The 23,959-nt window shown below is 43.4% G+C and overlaps 1 protein-coding gene across 10 annotated transcripts in view; it reads right to left on the bottom strand.

Moving 5' to 3' along the window:
* The window catches only part of SYNE2 (spectrin repeat containing nuclear envelope protein 2), a 197,726-nt gene that overhangs the window by 2,122 nt on the left and 171,645 nt on the right, over positions 1-23,959 (bottom strand). For 9 of the 10 annotated variants that reach the window (XM_069783240.1, XM_069783243.1, XM_069783247.1 and 6 more), the window contains 15 exons: positions 17,363-17,525; positions 13,534-13,721; positions 13,223-13,373; positions 12,553-12,735; positions 11,071-11,208; positions 9,968-10,162; positions 8,833-9,115; positions 8,410-8,478; positions 7,491-7,627; positions 6,433-6,562; positions 5,045-5,256; positions 2,161-2,361; positions 1,659-1,787; positions 966-1,154; positions 190-279 (listed from right to left, as the gene is read on the bottom strand). In XM_069783240.1, coding sequence (XP_069639341.1) covers positions 190-279; positions 966-1,154; positions 1,659-1,787; positions 2,161-2,361; positions 5,045-5,256; positions 6,433-6,562; positions 7,491-7,627; positions 8,410-8,478; positions 8,833-9,115; positions 9,968-10,162; positions 11,071-11,208; positions 12,553-12,735; positions 13,223-13,373; positions 13,534-13,721; positions 17,363-17,525 — 2,458 coding nt within the window. The remainder of the gene's footprint in view (positions 1-189; positions 280-965; positions 1,155-1,658; positions 1,788-2,160; positions 2,362-5,044; positions 5,257-6,432; positions 6,563-7,490; positions 7,628-8,409; positions 8,479-8,832; positions 9,116-9,967; positions 10,163-11,070; positions 11,209-12,552; positions 12,736-13,222; positions 13,374-13,533; positions 13,722-17,362; positions 17,526-23,959) is intronic. The other variant, XM_069783245.1, reaches the window with a different exon arrangement.

Genomic DNA, 23,959 nt, shown 5'->3' with positions numbered 1-23,959 from the left:
TTTTAGTATCCAGGTTTCAGAAACAAGGAATTTCTCTTTCACAGAAAAGATAGTTGTAGACTTTAAAGTCCAGCTGTAAACTGTAATATGGTACATGCATCTAAAAGATAAAATGATTACATTACATGAGGAACTTTCAGGCTAAATATGCTATATGCTGATAGCAAAATATTAGAAAAAAATACTTGCCTTCTTCACAGCAGGGCTGGATTTCGCTGCGACTGGATTATAATCTCCTGAGTCCAAGTCATCGGGAACTAGCAGGAATGTTTTGGTATCCTAAAAGGGAACCACACCTTCCTCTGTAAAATGCATGCTCAAACTCACAACAGATGAAGTGCAAAGAGCCGTCTTTCATTGCCTCTCCATAGGTGCACAGCCCATTGCCTCTTTACATGTGCATAACCAGTGGTAAACAGATGCTCCAGTTCTCCAACATAAAGAAATGTTTTACTATGCACAACTCGAAGGAATTACGACGGAACAGGTGCGTACAGGTATTAACTTGAAAATATCTCTTATGTGACAGCTCTCAGGATAAGCAATGTAATGCTATCAACTCCTACGTGTTCATTACGCACTCCTAGCCTGATAGTTGGTACGGACCATTGGATAACTCGAGTCGGAAGGGACCTCAGGAAGTTCATCTCGTCCAACCTCCTGCTGAGAGCAAGGTCAGCTATGAGACCAGACCAAAAACCTTACTCAAAGCTTTATCCTGTCTGCTCTTCAAACCCCTCAACGATGGAGACCGCAAAACCTCTCTGGGCAATCTGTTCCAATACTATAGTAGCCTTGTGGTGCTGAAGTTTTTCCTGTAGCCAGCCTTAACTGTTCTTTTTTCAGCTTATGAAGGTGAAAGTACTCAAGTTTTAAGTCAATCTTTTATAAATACCTTTACTCTTAGTATATTACTACTTGTCAGTGAGAAAGATCCATGAACAACTATTTAAACTCTGACTCACCAGATTTCCTTGTATCATTTTTAAGTCATTTGAAACTTGTTCAAGAAGCTGTTTCAGTTTCTTTCCAATTACATGGACCTTCTCATCAGCTTCAACGTAATCACCATCTGATTTAAGCAGCAGGTAAGCTGTGAGTTCCTGAAGCGAGTTTACTTTAAGCTGTTGTTCCAGCAGCTCTTTCTCCAGTTGCTTAGAACAAACAAACAAAAAACAGTGCAACAGACTTACTCTCAACTTTAAGGATGTTCTCATGAAAGGAGGAACTCTGGAAGGCTTTAAAGAACAACTCAACCTGCCTGAGAATCCACAATACACAGGAATGGCTATTACAGCTACGTATGAAATTAAGTTCTGCTTTAAGAGACTGGTTGTACCTGCTTGAACTAACATTTAGAAATCATTCTAGCAGTAATTAATCTATATGAAAAAGACATTAAATCTTGGAAATTGGAAGTCTTACTCCACCATACAGACTGTTCATAAGGAACTTAATTATGATGCGTAATTACGGAAAAAATGCCTCATATAGGCAACCTCTTAGACCACTTCAGAAACCAGCCACCTGTCTGAATACAGCAGTTTCAAGGACAGGCTGCAGACATCTTGAGAAACAAAAATACTGCTCTTGATTTTGTGGTGAGCGCTACTGACTCGCTGGAAGAGCTGAGGTGCTGTAGTTAAGACTACACTTACCATTAGCTCCTTTTGGCATTCCAGTATTGTATTGAGGTCAGCATTTGGATCTGTGATTTGTCCTTCATTCCTTCGGCTATCAGCACTTGCTAACCACAGGATTAGTTTTTGGCTCTGATCATGGAAGTCCTAGAGAAATACAAGATTTGCACATAAGAGAAAAAAACACTTCTGCAGTGCTTTCACCTGGCTTTGCCTACAAACAAAATGACCAGCCCAGATAAGACAGAGCCAACAACAAAGTCACTATTAGTGAGGCTACTGCAACCTAGTTAAACTATTCCACCTATGTAATAAAAGGGTATTATACAGTTCAAAGATATTTTTACCAAACCCTTTAAACCCAACAGAGTCAAGTTTATAAGAAAATTAAATGTCTTGGATTCTGAGCAACCATTCCACCGATGTGCAGGAATTACCCCGCTGCCCTCCCCCCTTATCTACCCCTAAGTAGCACCCTAAAGAGGAGTTTTTCCCTTATAAGCTGGCATGTGGTATGCACCTGGCAATGCAGTAGGGCTTGTTGTAAACCTTTCCTCCAGTTGTCCAATGCATGAGTTGCTTTCTCCCAATGCAAGTTCACCTTCCGAAGCCTGTTCTGAAGCTCTTTGAACTCTGTGCTATCCGCTTTCTGGAATTCTTTGCTGCTCAGGTTAACGGAAAGCACCACTGCCTTGTAGTTATCAAATGCTTTAAGCGTGTCCTAGTAGAAAAAGAGGATTAGGAGCTTCTATGAATGATGAAAAAATGTTGTTTATTTACAATAAAACTACACCCTCAAAAGAGTCACAAGTATTGGGGAAAGCTGAATCTGGTGGCTTTTCAGATAATATGCTCCTTAGCAGTAAGGTAGGTGGCCTTTTTTATGTTATTTTAAAGCCAAAACCTTCACTTTGAACAAAACAAATCTGGCTGGGCTTGTGCTTCTCCCTAAGTCACAGACATTATGGCTTAATCCACATCTGCCCTTCATTCCTCCGAGCTGTCTCTTTCCCTGACATTTGGACAAAAATTCCCATAGGTCATCACATGGTATTTCCTCTTGATTTATAAAGGTTTTGCTGCCTCAAAATCCTAGAATAATGCTGAAAGGGACAGCTGGAGGTCTGTACTCCATCCTCCTGCTCTAAGTAGGGCCAACTTCAAACTCAGAGCAGGCTGCTCAGGGCATCATCCAGTCAAATTTTGAGTGTCTCACAGGACTGAGATTCCCCATCCGCTCTGGGCCCCTGGTTCCACACCAGGCCCCCCCATTGTGAGAAAAGCTTTTTCTTCTCTCTAGTCAGAGTTTCTGTCAGCCCACTCCTCTGACTTGCCAAGGTCCCCCTGAATGGCAGTCCTGCCTGTTTTCCTCCTCTCCCTTAAAATTGCAGGGGGAAACAATATGGAATTTGCCAAGTCATGGCTGTATCATCTAGTCACCTTTATGTTAAGGTAGAGCCCATATTTTTGAAGGTTTTTCAAAAAAATGAATGCCAAACAATACTTTGTACCCTCAAGAATTTACAGTTTGAATCAAGGGTACTCAGTCTTTTTCAAGTTGTGGGCTCTCGCAGTAGAAAAGTAAAAGCTGCAGGATGATTCCTGCAATCAACACAGCTTGGATTGCTTTTCTTAGCAGCCTTTGTAACTAAGAGTGTCAATCTATATATTCTCAAGATCTGCGTCCCACTTGTTGAAAAACACTTGTCTAAATTACATTTCGCCCAACAAAGAACCCTGTCTCCCTCCTTCAAGCAACAAAGTTTCTTTCAGTATCAAACAATACAAACAGTCCATCACAGACTTCTAAACACCAGTAAGCCAGTCTGCAGCCAGCCACGCTTTATCCTTAGCAAGGGCAACTGGGATGTCCTGACATCTCAAGAAATTCATGTCTTAGAGCGTGCTGGCTCTTTTAGACACCCATAGAAAGCCAAGCTGCCTGAAAAGGGGATTTACAGCCAGCTGGACTCCTCTTGAGAAAATGCAGAAGAGAGAAGGAGAAGTGAAGCTCTGCTCCTTGAAGAGGTCAGACACCCAACTCCAGCCTGAAGGGAAGCACCTCCCTCCACTCATGAGGTATCACCAAACCCTTCCTAGCCCTTGGTGCCCAAGCCAGATCGGCTGATGGAATGAGAGTCGTTCTTACTGGAGTCACACACTGGCGTGCAGAGTCATTCTCCCTGGCCTAATGACTACTCAGGGATGCAGAGTCATTCTCCCTGGCCTAATGACTACTCAGGGATGCGTAGGCTTAAGCATACTCTCAACATGACTAAGAAATCACTCCTCTGTCCTGCATTGTCTTGTTTGTGAGCATCATCCCTAGTGTGACACCAAACTGACCAGTAGCCTCAGGATTTGGGCAACTCCACACGACGCTGCTGGCAGAAGGGTGAGCACACAGGCATTTTGCACTCCCACAAGTGTTAGGAACACTTGCTTCCCGAGTTCAACCTGCAGCATTTTGCTACCTAAGTCCTAGAGACCTAGCACTTACAGGTACCCTGGTAACCTCCTGCTTCAACTTGGAGACCTCAGTTAGTCCTAATTTATGGAAGCTGAGAATCATGGCAGGCAACGTAACATGACGACACATGCTGACAAATGTTCACGTTAGTGTCTCTCTAACTGCTCTATTACTTGGCTGAAGATTAGCAGAGACTGAATTTGTTTCTTGTTTTTAACTAATACATTCTATTCAATGAGAAATCTGCATTTGATAAGCGAAAAAATGCAACTGCACATTTTGAAAGGATGTACCTTTCAACCATTGGACAAGGTGCTATTTAGAGCTAAGATTTTTTGCAAACACCATATTGCTAAAAAACACAGATTTAGAGCAGATCTTTGGAGCAGTCTCCCTGTTGGAGCTAGACCCCTCCACTCCCCCTTTAATTCAATTAAAAATAAATCAGCCTAGACACTGCAGCCTGTAGACCCGGCTAATTTGAAAAAGGAAAAAATGACGCTATCACTGCTTAGAATACCCAACCCCCAAAACAAGGCCTGACCCTAGGCATGTGGGGAGTCTAAGCCTTCATTATTTAGCTTTTTTCTATGTTTGTTTTCTAAACCAAAAGGCCTAAAAAGAGAAATTTGGGGCTGAATGTTTTGTTTGAGAGAGAATAAAGTGTTTCTGCAAGAAAACAGGAAGGGACGGTTTTTTATTTCAGCCTGGCTGCCTGTTGTACCCAGGCATATTGCCTGCAAATCTCTGCATATGAAGACAGAAGCATCTTGCTTAACTACCCTCTTTAGTCCTCTTAGCTGAAAACAGCTTAGCTCTTCTGCCTGCATACACACATTGTTATTCATGCTGCTGACAAATCCTAAATGCACAAAGACAATGATAAAGAGCATCAGCATCTTGAAATCCCACTTCTCAGTATTCCCTAACTTACCTTCAATTTCTTGACTCTTTGTTCCAATGCCTGCACGGTGGTTGGAGGTTTCACTTTTTGCAGCTCTTCCAGCTCTTCCTCAGTTTTATCAAGCCAAGCAGAGACATCACTGAGATCTGAGTTCAGCTGCTGCCACTGCTGCAATTTCTGTTTCATCCTAAGTTTATTTCTGAGGTCTTGAGCTTGGATGAGCTCCCACCTATCAATAATGCCTACAAATTATAGAACAACAAATGTTTAAATCTTCAGTAAGGTGAAGAGTGTGTAAAAGAGATGCAAGGAGTTTTACAAGTAAATTATTCTCCAATCTACTCAAGGCCAAATAACTGCTACCACGTACTACTGTTATCCAATCACATTTTTTTCTTGCAATTCTGCAGTCTCTAGGTTTCATATTTACTTGTCAAGTTATCCACATAGAAATGCTAATCACAGTAATTGAAGATGTTTTAATTCCCTTGGAAAAACAGAGCAAATCTAAGGAGACGGAATTCAATGAGCCCAGCTGTGATTTGGTAGACACCAAAATTCATCAATGGGACAAAGTATGATCCAGCAGTTAGGACCTGGGTTTATGTTTCATCAATTCAGTGCTAAAGGAGATGGAGATGCCACCTGTGTGATCACTAAAACTATTCCTGGAAGCACATCCAAGCCCTTCTCAGAGATTTTCCTGTTCATCCCATGTATGGGACTCAACCCTGGTCCATTTGTGACACCAGACACATAAACTAGGTAAGCTGGTACATATAGCTGCAGTCTTCTTTTTATCACTTGATCCGCTTTTGTGATTGCAGTACAGATGTGTTATTACAATCTCAAGCACCTGGAACCAGGAATGACGTCCTAAAAGGTTAAAAGAACCAGCTTGTTGGCCTATTTGGAAGAAAGGACCACAGCCAAGACAGTGAAGAACAGAAGACATTACCAGCTTTGACAAAACATTTCTGTAAATGGGAGCAGTAGCATCTTGTTATATGGAGTACCAATAACTGAGAAAATGAACTACAGCAATCTTATTTTAGACAGACACACAGTTCTTTGGTTTGAAATCTGATTAAACGTCTCTAAAGTATTCAGTATCGCACAAAAGTGAAATTGTTCCCATTCACTCCAACCAGCAAAGAGACAGAAGGATATTATGAGTGATAAATATCTCGATTCTGGCAAAAAATGTAAAAGCTTAGAACAGCAAACATGGGTTGGACAGTACCAGGTGAGAAGGCAGATCAGCAAATCTTAGCAAAATACATTAATTTAGAGAATAGCAGTTTACGTCTGTTTTGTTCCCAATGCAAATGTGCTGCCTTTGTACCATCTCTGCTTTGTCTCCCCCAGAGTAACAGGACAAACACCACAGCACCAAAGCCACTCCTAATGCTCTGTACCTGGCTGCTTCTCTGCAGCTGCTATATTCACAAGCTCTTGGTCGTCTTGGGGTTCTTCATCGCTCATGTTAGTGGATGTAATTTTCTCCTTGTTGATGCTGCTGGTGCTTGCAGAGCTGAGCTGCTTCACCTGGAATGACATTTTGGTGGGTGAGCCCTGCAGGGTAACAAGCCATCAAAGGTCAAACTTTAGTTGTGTTACTTTGGGGTGGCTGGACTGCCGCTGAGCTCTTGCATGTCAGACTTAGCACTGGGCTTCTGCATCTTCGCTAACAGTTTACACTGGCTCTCTGTGCCTTCTCGGTAAACACACACTATAGTGACACTAATTATTACAAGACTGGATATGGCAAATTAATTGCTTTTGCACTACATGTATCAGACAATGTACATTCGCTGAGGCTTTTTGTTGGATTCTAAGACTGGATTAATGATGACAAAAGCAGCCAGATACCAGTGCCATCTTGTGCCTGGAAGAGTGCTGACAACTGGTCCAGATCCACCGAGCCTGGCAGCTACTGGCAAAGCCATGGCTGGCAACCAGTCACCAAGGCTGAAGTATCAGTGAACAATACCCATTTTGGCAACATTTTTTAGTGCCCAGAAGCAGATTAAATGGTGGGTTGCATGCTAGAAAAGGACCCTTCAAATTGGTCTATGTAGGAAAGGAAGATACGTCAGTAGGTGTAAAGGGAGGGTATTTACACTGTCTCCTTGGGGGCGTTAAATTCTCCTAGACTTGTCCTATGACAACAGAGGAAGTAAGTTCTTTCAGACACTGACTCTGATCAGGAGCCTAACATGATTCTTCTGAATTCCTTTAAGGAAGCTTTTCTAGCCAGTGGATAGAGACTCTCACCGGTTACCTGAGACACCAGAAATAATGTCTAAGTTTGCATTAAGCGAACATTACCCCTGTGACTAATCTTTTCCTTGATGCTGGAGGTACCCCTGTGACTAATCTTTTCCTTGATGCTGGAGGAAGGAAGAGGACGGATTTATACAGGAATAACAGACTGTGTAGTACAGGTTCAGTGCCCACAGATTCTCCAACTCACATAGTCTGGTTTATACGGAGTACTTGTCTCTGGACCAGACAACGCATTTCCAACCATCTCTGCCTGATTGTATCGGTGTTTCCTGCAGACTGGACTATCTGGAGAATGCCAAGTATGAGCTTCTGAGACAGGCTTTCCTGAAACAAATAATACCAAAACCATATGCCATGAGTGCAAAACTCCATCTCCACAAGGAAGCTGTTGCTTTGTATTAAGTTAGAAAGCGCTCTGAATAAAATGGCATCAAGTTATGGCATAAAAATGACAGTTTTGCAGCTTTCCTTGCAAAGCATGCACATTTGCAAAACATCGTGTTTCAAAGGTAATGAGATGAGAGCCATGCAGTTATGGGACATTCTGTTTTCTTCTGGAAAATGCTTGAATACAAGTATGAGTATTCAAAAAATAAAAGAAAAAGGCTGCACTGTGGTTTTGCATCCCAACAACACTATCACACATCTGCAACGCATTTCAGTAGGGACAAATACAGACATGTCCCGATAACGTTTGTTCCGGATTTAACAGACAGGACACAGACTGTTCTGTCATGCACAAAACAAAAAATACTTGCAGAGTTGGAACTACTGCCTTCAGTAATTATGCAATCGAAATCAGAAACAACCAAAAAAATGATACTACCCAGAGCAAACCACCAAGAAAGTACCAAAAGACTTTGGATCAATACAATGAAACGCACATTAACCACCTTGGCATTTACCAGGCAAAATCTAAATGGTATGTTCTTGACTGCTTTGTAATGTACATGTGAATACTGCAGCATAAGAACACCATGACAGGATGACACATGGTGTCCACACAAGGCAGGAAGTCAGACATTACATATGAGAGAGGTTGAGGAATATAGCGTGCAGCACAGGGAGATTGCCATGTTCAGACACATGCATTAGCAGGTGCCTACCAGAAGATGCTTTCAAAGTTTTTGTGGTCATTTTAAGATATGCCTCAGGATTTTCAGTGATTTCTACATCTGAAAAAAGAATAATGTCATTTTCCTCACTATTCAATATTTTCCAACTATTAAAAACAACTGAAACAATGAGGGACAGCAAAGACAAAGAACAAAATAAGTTGTTGGTACTATTTTCAAACATTCTTAAAAGGTAAGGTTTCTAAAAACCTTGTTTCTGAAAATATAAGCTTGGTTTAGACAATACCATTCCCTTCATCAAGCTATCTAAGAGATGAGACTGCTCACATCTGTTAATAGTACTTGAAAACCAACCGGCAACGTGGGAGCAAGACCTCATTCCCCCTCCCTTCCCACGCAGGGACATCCTGCAGTTGTCCATGCCAAAACAGACAGCTGGCAATTGGTTCTCACCTGACAGAGCACTGTAGTATGTTGCTTCTTCTTCGTCTTCGTGAGAGGAAGAACCTCCCACATCACCTGTGTGATCCCATTCTAGTGGGATGGAGTCAACACTGACAGGGGTTTCACAGCCTGATCTTTCATGACCTTGAGTAGGGGGCATAAGGTGGCAAAGGGACTGTGTCGAAGAGGGCCCCTCACTGATAGCTTTCTTATGCCAGGGATCATTCTGGATTTCTCTGGAGTCTTCTGGATCTGTCTCATTTTCAGAGGTCTCTTTTTCATCGTCCAATCCCTAAAAATAAATTACAATTATTGCATATTAGTAAGATTTATAATAGATCTACACTGCTTAATGAGCTAATGATTGAGCCACACAGTACTACTGGGGACTGTTTTGCAGTCAGCTGCAGTAATTGAAGACCATGTGCCTAAAATTAAAGGGAAGCATCATTTCCGCCTCCTTCCTCTTTTGCCAAAACAATCCTCACATCAGCAGCTACCTCCCCTCTTTCAAGACACTTCACCACCACCACATCTCCTCTCTCTAGTTTGCAGGGAGGGGTACCCAGTTCCAAACTGATTGCACAGGTCAGCAATGAAATCATGCTCAGGCAGGGGTGAACAGCTACTCATAGATGTTCATGTTACCTCCTCCACCTGGCTTTCTAATAGATGTTCTTTCTTTTTGAGCTAAAGCAAACTGAGAATCATCTAAATGCTCCCAGTGAAAAGTAAAGAGTGTGCTGTTCCTCATTCAGGGTTCTCACAAGAAAGTGGACAGATGAAGCCTAACAAACAAGTCCATAAAGAGATATTCTAAGCACGTTATTGAAATTAAAGAAAACAAAGTGATATTAAAAACACCAAAAAACCTTTTGAAGCCCTCAAACCGCTACTATCTAAATATTAACCCTGTGAATTACTTCCATGCTATTATCCAGATTCTGCAGATGGAGTCCCAACAGGAGAGGCATGAGGAGACAAAACTGGTGACAAAGATTTAGCAAAGCTGGCACAACTACTGAGGAGTTCCTGACCCCTTTGAGCTCAAGCCACTCAGTCAAGATGCTAGGGATAAGCAATGAGCATTGCAGTTCAAACACCAAAATCTTGCCAAAGCATCAAAACAACTGTTGCTTCTTACAGGATGCCTTGAGGTCAGTCTTTGATGGAACCGGGCAACTCGCCCAAACACTTCCTGACAGTATCGATGAAGTTCTTCCAATTCGTCTTCAATCAGGGTAGCATCCAAAGGTTCACTCTTCTGAATCAACTGCTCCCCAAAAACAATTAGCTGATCAATCTTATTGGTGTTTAGTGTTATTTCCTGCTGGAAACCCTATTTGGAACATACAAGAAAAATAATTACTTCTGCAATACCCCTTTCTAGCCTAAAGTTTGTCCTTCTTTTCTCACTCACTGCAGTGAAAGCAAAGCAGCACTTGACATTGTTGTCTAATTTCATTTGGCAAATACCTTTTTACTCAAGAGGTCCACATGTTTGTTTTATTAGCAGGATTAGAGTTGCAAATGAAGTGGCATTTACCACCCATGTGTATATCAATATGATTGCAGTGTCCTGAGCCTGCAGGGCATCACGATGGGAGTTCACCTAATCAGAGTTTATTTTTCTGTTGGGTACACACAATCTTTTCCTCAGAAGCAAAAAAGTTTGTTTGGCTGGTTGGGCCTCCAGCCTACACAACAGTAAATCTACATCCCAAAACAACTAACAGTGCAGAGAGAAAGGAGAAACGAGCATATGAGCAGGTAGCAAAGAACTAGTATGTTCTTTAGAATCATTGCACACACCTGCTGTCTTATTTCTGTTTGAAAGTCTCAGCTATAAACAACGGACTCAGAGGAGAAACGCTGCCTCAAGGCCAATTAAAAAAAAATTCTCACCAGAAAAAAACCTGCCTGAATTTAGGAATGTAGCTTTTTCTGTTTAACCTGCATGTGCTCCTTTCCAGGCCAGGTATCACTGTCACTGACACTTGGTGTTAGAAGAAAATGGCAGGATGGAACTGACCTTGAACACTGAATCTGAATTTAAATACTGGACAGTTTAATCTTGCTTCAGAGGGTAAGTCTTAACAATTTACTGGTGTCTTAAAACAAATATAGCCCTACAGAGATCTGTTGGCTATTGTGAAGCTCCAGAAAAGTAAATGATTCTGTCAAGAGAGGGTAGCCCAACAGGATCAGCTGGGCTATATTAAACAACTGCTTTATAAGGATACGTACATTTAACTGGCGCATTTTGTCATCAAAGTTACTTTTTGAGAAGTGCTCCACGTTTGTCAGCTGGAGGTCCATTTCTGTAAGCCAAACAAGGATGCTTTCCCTCGTCCCCTCAAACTCATCTCTCCGATTGGTGAAGTGCTGAATAGGAAGAAGGGAGCCAGTGTTATAAGACTTCAGCTACTAAAAAAGATGGTCACAGGAGCCCTCTGAAAACAGTGTTTTGGTTCAAAACTGCTGTTCACCTTAAAGGCCTTCAGGGCACAAATGGCAGCATGCCACGTATAAAAACTGTCCCCTTCCTGTAGTGATGCTGGAACAAAAAGTGTCCTACGTTAGTACACTGTTCATATGGGAGAGGGAATAAAGCTTCAGAAGCAAGATGCTTCTATAAAATTATATTCTTGCTTCTACACTGTATACCTTCTCCCACATCATTATACCTGTGTAACAGTTACTCGGACTCAGGTTTAACAGCCAATTTGTTCTAAATTTAGAAGACAGACAGACAAAAGAAGCAAGCCCCATCTCTAAAGTAATTAAAACTATGACATTAAAATCAGTAAAGCAATGGAGAAGCTGGATCATGGATGACCATGCCAGTGTAATTAATGCATCATTTGGCATGGAAGCCAGGAGGAGCTCTTTCTGCTGCCATCTCCCACAGAAGCTGCTAACAGACATGCAGCTTGCAGTGCCCCAGTTCTCCTTGGTGGATTTACTCTTCAGGAAGGAGATCATGTAACATCCCAAACACAACACCTCCTAACTGCACAGATCAAACCCCATCAGCACTCTCACAGCCTCATCCACGGACTTTGGGGGATCTAATAGTTTTCCCTGTCAATTGCTTGCAGCACTGCTGTATTTAAAAATCAGGCAGTGACAAGTTTCCCCCAGGGCCCAGCACAAAATATCTGCCCAGAGATCAGTTTAACTTGACAAGCAGGACACTTATTTGAAGTGTCACAAATACACTCTTTGACAACATTCCTCCATCAGGCAGACAGCACAGCAGGAGCTGGTGACAGCAGCATGCCTCTCCATCACATCTCCATGTTTAATGCCTTGTAGGTGAATCATAACTTGGCATGAAGTAGAGCTGTGTTGTAAACTCCAAACCATACCTGCACTGGGGCCCTTCTGTCTCTCTGCCTCTTTTTTATGAAAACGTGCAAGTGCATGAATGCATCCACCAGTGACAAGGGTGGAGTAGAGTGTGATAGGAGCAGTGAGGCTTCCAACACATCTTCCAAAATTTGCACTCATTCTTCCCTTATCCTTCTTTAACTACCAAGAAGCCATCTACCAAGGACATGTTTATGCCATGTACTTGGTGACCTTTCCAGAGCTGCTCTCCTACACTAGTAACTCAAGACAAAAACCAACACAAGATACTTGCTCCAGTATGCGTTTTGCCCTTGGGTAATTCCTACAGAAACTTGCAAGTGCTCCTCTCCTTCTCTCACCCCACCGTGCAATTACCTTGAGTCTCCTCAGAATGGCAGCGACTCGTTTCTGGAGATTATCCCAGCGCTGGTTGCCTTCGTGCACCATCTGCTTCAACTTGCTGGCTGAGTCGGTGCGGTTCTCGCGGGCAAGGCGCCTGTACTGCTTATTGATCAGCTCCAACTGAGTGAGTCGTTCGTGAATTTGCCGCTGGAATGCCTGCAAGGCAAATCAAGGAACTCAGTTCCCTTGCAGATAAGAGAAAGGATCCAGATGATACTATCCGTCGAGAGAGATGATGATGATGCCCTCCCCTTAAAAAGACCTTCCAACTGCAAAATTAAATCCAGAGAAAGACACACATTTTAAATAATCTGCTCAGACTTAGCTCATTAGGAAAAGGAATAAAAAAAAAAAATCAACCCACAAAGGTCTCCTGCCTATAAAAAGCAAATCTTTAACTTATAAGCAGGATCTTGTCAGTTCAGAGCATTGCATTCTCCACATTAAAAAAATTCTGGAGACAAATAAATCACTGAGATACCTAGCAGCCACACACTGGCCAGATTATTTATGTTCTCTATACCACCCGTGTCAAACTGGTGTTTTCCAGTGATCCAGGCATTTCACACAGACAGTAAGTATTTAGCAGTCTGACCATTCAGCCTGCTGCTGAGCATAAAAAAAATGAAGTGAAAAAATTCACCTCAAATTTCTTCAGCTCCTCCTTTGCATGTGTGTACAAAACCTCTGAAGAATTAGGCTTAGCCGCTATCCTTTCAGATGATTTTAGCCAATCTTCAAAGCGAGAGTAGTCGTCCAAAAACCTCTGCCACAGGCGCCAGGTCTCCTCAATTCTGAGAGGGAGGTGCAAAAATGGAAAGGTTTTATCACAAGCTAATTATTAATTTTGGATTTTTTTTTCTTTTTCAAAATTCAGCTTGTGGCAAAAGCTACAGTGTTTCTCCAAAATGCTGACACAGGCTTCTTTAGGAGGGGTAAGAAAAAGACACTTACTTCATTCGCCTTTCCATAGACATGGCGCAAATGTTTCTCCACCGTCTGTCCAAACTCCTGGTAGTCTGCTGGATGGAGTCACACTCTGTCTCATTAGCACACGCATCTGAATCGTGTAGCAGGACTTCACAAATATTAAAGACAGATTCCACCCCTGCAGTGTGTTGCTCTATGTCTCGTTGCAGATCCTGCCATTGGCAAAAGAATAGCTTCAGTAGAAGGAAACATGTGCGGCTAGACTTCAGACATACCCTTTCAAAATGCTGCAGAGGATGGGGAAAGAGCAATTTGTGCGTCAGGAAAAGCTTATTTAGCTTTAGAAAACAGACTTGCAGGATGAGCCGTGCAGAGGACAGGCTGACACGTCAGGACAGAACTGCCATGCAAAAAGGCATTGTCCAGCTTTGGTATCTCAGTGAAAGCTCCATCTTCTCATTAACAGTCTGGACAGTTTTAATGTGCATTCAAAATCCAAACCTTACACATACTAAACCTTACACATACACTACTGTGTTTACCTTACCGTAAACACGTACTTATTGATTTTGACAGTACAAGATGACAATGTCTCATATCAGCTTACTACACTGTAAGAATTGACAGGGAACTTGTGGTACAGTTCATGTACTTTAGTGACTATATGATCACAGGCTGATATCATGAAACACAGAAACCCAGCACGCAAGTAGCTGGTGTTACACTACTTTTCTTATTCCCTCTTGTAGAGCTCCTGTTTTGACAGACTATTTTAAAGGGTCTGGCAAAGACCCTTTGTCTAATCTACACTACAGGTTTCCTCTCCATAGCCTCCATCTCCATCACAGTCTGGCCTCTCATTCTGGACCTATAACCACTGCTAAAGTCAATGTAATTAAATAACAGAAAAAGAAAGCCTTATCTAAATATTTCTTATTGAAAAGGCAGCTCTGTACAAGGCTACCAACTGTAAATATTAATGAAATGTCAATGTCCACTACATTTCCATTTTTTCAACTGTTTCTGGCTTTCCTAATGAAGGATACAGAGATTTTGCTTGAATAACACTAGAACAACATACACAAATGAATATTTTACTGACAACAGTGAACAGGAACCCCCATTAAATGGTATTACTGATTTCAGTGAACAGGTGAAGCAGAACTGGTTTTGCTCTAGACTTACAAAACCAAAACAAACAAAAAAAACCCGTAAAACAGACAGAGCTTGTAGTAAATGCAAAAGGAATTGAAGGAAGATCTTCCCAGAAATCAACAAGCTGCAAGGAGTTGAGTATCACCCACTGGCAGTCTTCAGTGGTGTTACATGGGTACCTCAAAGAACAGCTGGGCCATAAATGCTCAAAATTTGGCTTGTGGAATTTGTGGTAATGTACAGCTTTAAGGAATGTAGAAGCCAAAATCTTTACATAGATGAGAGACTGCCAGAAGCAGACCCAACATAATTTTTGACAGCTTATTAAGGATTCACAGCTGTCTTCTGAGCAAGAGGCAGCAGCATCTTTTTAACACAGGCTCTACGTCTGAGAGTAGGCTCGTACCTGGAGAGACTCTTCTGAATTCATTAAATTACACTGGATTTACAGCTGTATTAGTGAAAAGGAGAATTTGGACCACAGATTACAAATCCACTCTACCTGCGCTATGGTAATGTTACTGACACAATCTCATTACTTTTGGTCATGCCTTGGTTCATGGAATTACCCTAGGCAGAATCCTTGCTGTTTTCCAAGCTTTTATTCCATCCAAATGACCTGACTGTATTACAGTGAGACAAACACAATAAACTAACGGGGCCAGGAACATACGTTGTGCCCAAAAAGGTACTTTTCCTTCAACTCTGCACAGAATTGCCCAGAGAGCTTTAACAGACTACACGCTGCTAGAGTTCTGCGTTAGTGAAACAGCTTTGAAATCTTAAAATTAATATTATTCATGTTTTAATCTTCATCCTTTAATTGAACAAACATGCCACAAAACATCTCTGTGGATGCACCATGCTTTTAAATGTCATTATTCAAGACTGAACAGGTAAAGCTTTTCCACTCATGGACGTCAAACAAAAGAAGCCTGTAGGGCATTTCTTACCATCATTCTGCTCTTGCTGAAATAATTGTTCGGATAAAATCAAGAAAGATCTTTTTACTTGTCACATTCAGATAAAGGTTTCTCTAATGCGAGGCAAAAGAAGCTTTTTTTTTTACTGTGGTCTTTTAAGTCAGCACAGTCTTCTCACACTCAGTCTGCTAAAAGGTTAGAGTAGAAGGAGTCTAGAGGTACCCAAAGGTCTGTGTTTCAAACAGAATCCAAACAACAAAGTAGTAAGTGGCTCTGAGCAACAAATGATGGCCCTTACAGTGAGCTGAAGCTCGAATGCTCATAATAAAAATAGTTTGGACACAATTCCTTTGTGCCCTACGTCCTTCTCTGCCTGGCAATTTATCAAAGCCTTTGAGAATGCAAAAGATTTGGATGGGAAGAAATATTTCCTTCTTGTTTACATGACCAGTCACAAGGTAGATGAAACCATAAGGGGCACTGGGCCAAGGCTTCTGGTCTTTGACCAACTCCTGCAGTGGAGTCGGTGGGAGCCATCTCCACTCCTGTTGCAGAGGAGCTGGCCCTTCCTGCCATGTCTGGGACTTGAGTGGATGGAGAGCCATATTAATGAGCAGAGAACACAGCCCTCGGATCTGGGTCACTCAGGGATCTTTCCTTAGACATGAAAGCAGAAGCCGGAGAGAGAGAAGATGGGAAGGATGGGAAGAACACCCCTAGGTGTTCTTAAAGGCAGATGCCATAAAGCTTCCATGTTTAACAGCTTTATTCTTGATCCTCAGTTTTAGGGCAAATATTCTTGTTTAACACAAAGGCCAGATGACAGCTGTGGTCTTTCTCAGCCTTCCCAGTGAGGCACTTTGAACCTGGGCAGACTTATAGCACAGCCCTGAGCAAAGGCTGACTCCACCAGCAAGTCTGTGCTTTGGTTAAGTTCCTTTTCCTTCCCTGGCTGCTCGAGAGAGAAATTTACTCCAGGACTATCCAACTGATCTCACACTTCCACTTGGCTGGGATAGCTGGCACATTCAGCTGTGCCCGATCCTTGCAATCTCCAGCACTTAAAACTAGCATAGATTCTTAAGATCCCCCTGGTAAGCCACTGTCTCGGATAAATGCCTACACGCACTCAACCAACACCCAATGGTGCTAGGTTGGTTCACACTTATGCCTCAGCAGGATTCACACACCATCTCACCCAACCCTGAGGGGATCTTCAGAGCCTGCCTACTGGATCAGGCCTCAGTCAAAAGTGTGTTTGCACAAGTCCACCCTCCAAAGCTCAAACATCCTTCTCTGCCAAGCTTGCTCTGCTGTCTGCAAGGAGGAGAAAAGAACTGAGCTAGTGAGGGCAATACATCAAATCACAGCACTCAGATCTGCCACAGCCAGTTTGCAGGAGACCCGGCATTCACGCCTTGTCAACCTAAGTCATCCTCATGGATTTTGCCCACTGTCTGTGCCCTGGCTAGCCCTTATGAAATCTGCTGTACTTAACTGAGCAAACTATCAAATGTAAAAATGCTTTTGTCTGTATTTTGCATGTTTTCCTTGGGTGGACGGGGGAAGAGAGAAGTGGGGGTAAGTCAACACAATACTGAAATTACAGCAAGCAAATAAAAATTTTCCATGTAATGCATCTTGGCAGGAACATGCCATGAAAAGCAAACAGTTAGAAGGCCTTGCTAAAGAAAAGAAACAGGTGATTTTAAACCAGGACTAATTGTAATCAGCAGCATTTTAGCTCATTTACTCTGACTGCTGCTATTTCCCACCTGCTGTTCTGCCAGTCTCTTCTGGATTTCTTGGTCATCACAGATGTCATAAACAACAGGCTTGGAAAGCTCAGACTCAATCCGGGCCAACCAGGTGCGAAGGTTACTCATGTTTTTGTCCAATAGTTGTATAAATGCAAATGTTTCCTTCAGTTTCTTCACCCTAAGCAAACCAGGAAGAACATTTTGTTACAAAGATCTGCAATCAGTGGAAATTATGTTAGCAGAGGGTGATGACAGGCATGGCTTTATGAAGCACTTACTGTCACACCAAGCTGTTGCCTGTAAATCAGAGCCATGTTTTAGTCAAAACCTACCTAAATTGGCTCAGCAGGCCTCTGCTCTACAGCTGCAGGAAGGTCTTGTGTGAATTCTTTAATGAAACTGTATGAGCAGAGTGAATTTTTGTAGTCTCATTCATCTGCTAGTAACCTCTTCAGTCAGTTCTTGGGAGATTTGTCTAAGTGGGAGTTTGTATCTAACATGCTGCAGTTAAACTAAAATAGGTATCTATGGTCTGATTTTCCTGCTGTGAATTATGTTCAGTGTCGTCTTTAGCAACCAACAGGCCCGCTCTAATCAGCAAGGTACCGCTCCACCAACAGAGGCAGAATTTGCCCAAACCACAGGTCCAACTCCCCAAGCAAATGAATGCTGACGGGAGAGAAGGCCTGAACAACAGCCGCTGTAGAACTTACAGCGCCACGACATTAAAAGCTCTTCTGAACAACACACTGAAAAGTGCAGAGATGTGCCAGACTTTCCTGGTGGGTGAAAATTAAAAAACCCAATCCTGACGAGGGAGAATATCCAACAGCTACAGAGAATTGTGCAGCAGACAAGCAAATGAACCATCAAGACCATTTATTCTTCTTACAGCTGTTTGTAGCACAGCTCTCAAACTGCAGACAAACTTTATTTCCAGCTTTTACAGCATATTCCCATGTCAAAACCCCTTATCAGCCCCTCAAATTATCCAAGTAGCATGTTTGTATGCTTTGGCAAATTTGTCCCCATGTGTTAGGAGGAGTATCTGTTAAACTACCTCAATGCTCTCAAATCTTTCCTTGAAATTCTCATTTATTGCAATTCCCAACAAAAATTACTAAAAAGCCCAACACCTGTGTGACACTTAGCTCTTCTGACTTCAGACTGATAGCGGAGCTTGCCATCTAGACCTTGGTAGTTAACGGAGAAAAAAGAAAAAAAATCTAGATTATGATTTCTATCAGACCTGTCTTAAACATCCAGATCACAAGATGAGATGAGTTGTACCAAAAAAGCACATATTTCTCTACATGAACTGCAATGGTCTACCCTGCAGTAGTATAAACATCAACACTGCAGATGCTAAAGTCAAGTGAAATGATTCCACCCCTGTCCTAGGGAGAACCCACTTCTTAGCCAGCATTGCTTCCCTGGGCTGTCCTCCTGGCTGCTTCCATCCCTCTGATGTCTAGTTCTGTCCCTGTGCCTTGTGATGGATTTTTGGACCTTGCATGTGATTTCTAAAATGCAAATTTCTGAATTAAACCTTAAGTTACTGCCTGGTCTAGCAACCACCCAGATGAGCCTCATTATCTAAGTGCAGTGCAGTGCAAAAAGTTGAAGTATGCATCATGAAAAGGCCAAAACATTTTACATTCATTAGCCACCATGACTAGCAACCGTTACCAGCTGAACAAAACCAGCAACTGGGACTGGAAGGGTGGCATGCACAAGGGGATCACTGCATGTCCCAAAACGCAGGGGACTGTTGAGGGGTCTGAGGGGAACCCTAACCTACTTGGCAACACCAGCATTGTGCGACCTAGGACCGGGGCAGGGTGGGGGGCTGTAATCTCATCTAGTGCAGGTAGGGACAGATTACACCAAGACAGAAGTGTCCTTGACAGGCTACCTGGATGCTGGCTTCATGCAAAGGACCTGCCCTTCCTTGCAAGAAAAACGAGTTTCCTGTCCCACCGACCTGCCTGCTGCCACACTATCCCAGCAAGTTTTAGAGGAGAGGGGTCCAAACTGCCTGTAACCAAGTGGCTTTTGCAGTTGCCTGTTGCAGCATATGATACAATGACAGAAGATATGCAGGACAGCTAATCAATAATGAATATGCCACTCTGTGAGCAACAACTGATCTTATTAGCAACCTTAAGGTAATCAAAGAGGATACGTAAGTCAGCTAGACACTTGATTTAAGGCAAAGCACTTATGGAGATGTGGGAATGATCCTGCTGGCTTTGTTCAGTCCTATTGGTTACTGTGAAGGCACAGAGTAAGGCCAGCAAATTTGGGGTCTCATATGGATTAGCAGCATGGGAAGCATCTTCCCCTACCTCTTGTCCCAAAAGGACCGGGCAGTACTTTCAGTTGTTTTACAAGGAAGGCGAGAAGAGCACAGTCCTACACTAGGACTCCTGGCAGGTATTTAGCAACTCAGCACTCTCCAAAATGTAAAATTAGTCTTGTCTGGTTGATGAAACCCTGCAAGCCAGCCTGAAGGATTTTGGCCCAAGTCCGTTTTCCACCTTGGTCCTGCCTTGCACCCACAAAGCCACAGATAGTGGTGTAAAGTGCAAAGCAGATGCCTCTGCCCCTGTACACTGACGATGCCTTTCCACTGCTGAGGCTGATAGAGAGGAAGCCAGCACATGACAAAAGCATTTAGCTGCTCTTGCTTTCCTTAACAAGCTCTTTTCAGAGGTCTGCTCCCAAGTTCAACCCTGTATGCAGAAGGCATCTGGCTCCCAAACAAACAGCTGCTATATAAATCTTTCTGCTCCTGGTTCTGCTTCTATTAAGTAGCACTCGATGAACATGTCATACTCCAGTAACTGTACAGCATTTTCTTGTGCTATTATGGGCTAGCAGTAATTTACCCAGGAGACTTAATTATTCCTCCACTCTATTCCCTGCTTCTGTCCCACCAGTCAATTTGGATCCAGTTGGTTATGATGCTCAGCAGGGCCTGTGACTCCTCAGGGCACGTGGCCCACCAAAGACAGGTGACTCAGGAACCCTTTGCCCTGGAGAGATGGGACAATATAGGCTCTGTGTTGAGCACCTAAGGGAAGAACCACTAGAAGAGCCACGCCTGAGGAAGAGTCCGAGCCAAACATCTGTGCTGTTGCCTTGTTAACTCTGCATGACTTCAGGCCAGTCAGGAGGAAAGCAAGGCTCGATCGCTGCACTGTCCCTGACTATATCCAGTGGCAATTTATTCTCTGCATATTCTGTGACATTCCCCACTAGTGCTTTGGAAATGTCTCTCTGACAACTTGCAAGAGATACACATTGTTGGGACCACCTGATGCCACAGCTGACCTGCTGAGACCACAGCTTACTGTGCTGCTCACTACCATCTCTGTGTCCCTGTACTCCCTTCTCTGTCTGCATCCACCTGTTTCTCATCCTGAAGTTACATTACAGAAAAATTCATGGGTTGCAAGACATCTCTCTTCTGTCTGCATATTGGATAACAGGTAGGTGAATATAGCCATGCAAGTCCAAAGCAAAACCAAGGGATATTAGATTATAAATAAATGTCTCTATGACTGACAGCACATTCAGTAAATTTAAAAAGCAACAGGTTTAGAATCCCAAGAATATTCTTTTGGCTTAGAAATCACTCTAAAATTCAAGTTACAGATATTACCATAAATTTGTGGGTCTTTATCTCCTAGTGTTACTAGAAGCAACAGTCTCAAAGATAGCATCACTGTGGTACTGTGAGCTTGTATTTATTTTCTAGCAATTGCCATTACTGACACACCATTGTAATTAAGTAATTTAATCTGTTACATATTCTGGATAGAATATGGCATTTGTCAGTCATTTAACCACCCTTAATGCTCTAAGTCATTAATCTTAAACTGGAGCTAAACAGCCAGAGAGTAAAAACCTAACAGTTCACATTAGCGCAGTGTGTAACTAGGAAGGCAGCCTTGTCCAGATGTTCACATTGGCTGATCTGCTCTCGTTGCAGTCTGCGGACACAGAGCCTAAGGAAAGTGTAGGGTTCTACACTGAAGCAAGAGGAGAAATGATGAAAAATTTGAGCATCCTCCTTGGGCACCCTCTGCTTGCACAGAAGTCACAGGGAACTGCCATTTCTCTGGCTACAGCTCAAAGAAAAACGTAAAATAGACTAATTACATCCATAAAAGTCTTACATTTGCAACAACCATTCTCAGATGCATTTCTGCACACTGCAAGTATTCTTGCAAATCACCTGCTCTTTGCATGAAAGAAACCTCATGAACTCTTTTGAGATGCATCCTGAAGGGACTTATTCATCTGGAAAGACAGGCCTCCTGGGAGCTGGGTGGGAGTGCACGATGTGAGCCACCAAACCTGGGGGCAAAAGCTCCCCCCACATCCAGGTAACCAATCACCCAACACACAGTGAATTAACAGCAATAAAAGTTCAAGTGCAGCAGAAGAAATGAGCTCCTCCTAGTTACCAAGAAGACAGAAAAGGCTGCCACCACTGTTGATTCAATTCTTCCTCTACAAAGTGTAATTCTCAAGTAATTTAGTCAAACAGGCAAAACTTACTGTTTACTGAATAAAGGCCTACCTACCCATAGTTCACTTCCCAATGAGAACTCACCTGCTACCATTTAACATGCCCCTGGAAGCAAAAAAATAGTAATAATTAAAAAAAAAAACCACAAACAACAAATATCACCACTAATCTAAAAAACCTCAGCAAACTCAAACATCTCTTGTACTTTGCAAAGGGCCCAGCTTAAAAGACTTCCTGATTCAAAACAGCACTTGGACACATGCATAAGATGCCGGGGATAAGCCAAACAAAGCCAGTTTCTAAATGTCTTAATCTTTACACCAAAATAGAAGTGGCAGAAAAAGGACAAAACTAGTAGATTACAACTAAAAGCTGGCTGCAAAAGTGAACAGAAGGACCAACTGACCTGACTCGAGATTGGATTTGGGTCTTAATAACCCCGACGAAGTTGCCAGCATTGGGTTACAAAAGAAACGCATTAAGCTTTTTCAGGCTGAATCATTAACACACAGAATATTCTGTAGTACCTACTCAGGAAGTATCTAGCCAGTGGAAGGCACTTTCGGGTTGACTGAAACGTATTCACACCAACGTAAAGAATTGCAAAATGCCTGCCAATTGCATTGCATTAGCTGTCAAAATGCTGCAGGAAAAGGTATAGGGAAGCTCACAGGGGGTAATAAGTATCATTCAAATTTTAGCGTCTAAAGGAATGAAAAACATCCGGATGTATATTCCAAACTCTCCTTCACAAGCACAAATGTCATTAGAAAGAGATACCACATAAATTTATTTTTAACCTAAGAGGAGCTGAAATTGCCCTGCCAGCTGATAAGATTGTTTACAACCCGGCAGGCAAATGAGATGCACAACGCAGGAAACCTTTGTTCAGTAAGTCGCAGGGCGAGCTTAACCATGTGAGGGACAAAAGACCCGATTTGGAGGGGTGATGTCAAAGGCAGATTTTAGGCCTTCGTACAGAACGCAAGGACGTTCCTCTGTGCGGCTCCCGGCCCCGGTGCAATGACAGGAATCCCCCGCGTTCGTGGGTTGTGTTAGCAGGGCGAGCAGGGCGAGCAGCGGGTTGTGTTTGTCAGCACGGCGAGCAGGGCGAGCAGCGGGTGCGCCGGAGGCGGCTTTTCTCGCGTTACCCGGCCGGCGAGTCCAAGAGGTTGCTGCCGCGGCTCTCCACCGCCTTGGGCGCAAAACCCCCAGACGCAGCTGATTTTAAAGGAGAGGCCCCAACGCGCCCCATCTCCCACTCCTCCGACTTGCCCGAGGCGGCTCTGCGGGGAGCCGCTGGCGCATCGCCGCCGCCGTGCCCTTCCCCCGGCCGGTGCCGCTGCGCCGGCGGTGCCCGCTCGAAGAAAACCCACCCCCGCGGAACCCGCTGCCGCTTTTACCAACATGGCACTTACGGTTCGCGAGAAAAAACCATTCCTCGGCTTGCAAATCCCAAGCTGCGAGGGGGACCGTCTGGGCGACGGCGGCAGGCATGGAAGAGGAAACCCCTCCTCCACAGATGCCCTATTTATTCGCCGCTTTAGCATCCCGCGTGGGGGGGGGGGGAAGGCTCGCCCATCCTCGTCCTCCTCCCCGACCCCCGAGCTGAGGAGCCACTATAGCTCTCCCCAGTTTTAACCCCGACGTTTTGGGTTGGTGTTTTACCTGGCAAACGGCCGCATCCCTCCTCAGAACAAAACCACGAGAGCTTTATTCTGACACAAGAGAATTAGCACGCCAAGAAGCGTACGCCGAGCGGCTGCCCGCGGCTGGCGACAAAAAGGTTGCTGGCTGGAGGCTTCGGCACCGAAAAAGGTGGACGCGGTGTTCATTTCTTGCGTGAAAGAAAGACTGGAGCCTCAGACCCGGATGATATGCAGCAGAGTCAGTTTGAAGCGAACCCAAAAAACCCAGAAAACGTACATCCACGCACCAGCACCACGCACACAGATGGATCCTTACTTCCCCAGCATTCTTCTTTCTTGCCCTTACCATTATATCCCAGGTACTTTAAGTACGAATTAAATCTCCCACACACTAACCTGTCCTCTCTTTAACCTTCCAGTGCA

The sequence above is a fragment of the Haliaeetus albicilla genome, chromosome 5 (assembly GCF_947461875.1).
Source record: "Haliaeetus albicilla chromosome 5, bHalAlb1.1, whole genome shotgun sequence".
Classification (NCBI taxonomy): domain Eukaryota; kingdom Metazoa; phylum Chordata; class Aves; order Accipitriformes; family Accipitridae; genus Haliaeetus; species Haliaeetus albicilla.
The sequence above is the reverse complement of the archived record's forward strand: the minus strand, read 5'-3'. Positions and strand labels throughout refer to the sequence as shown.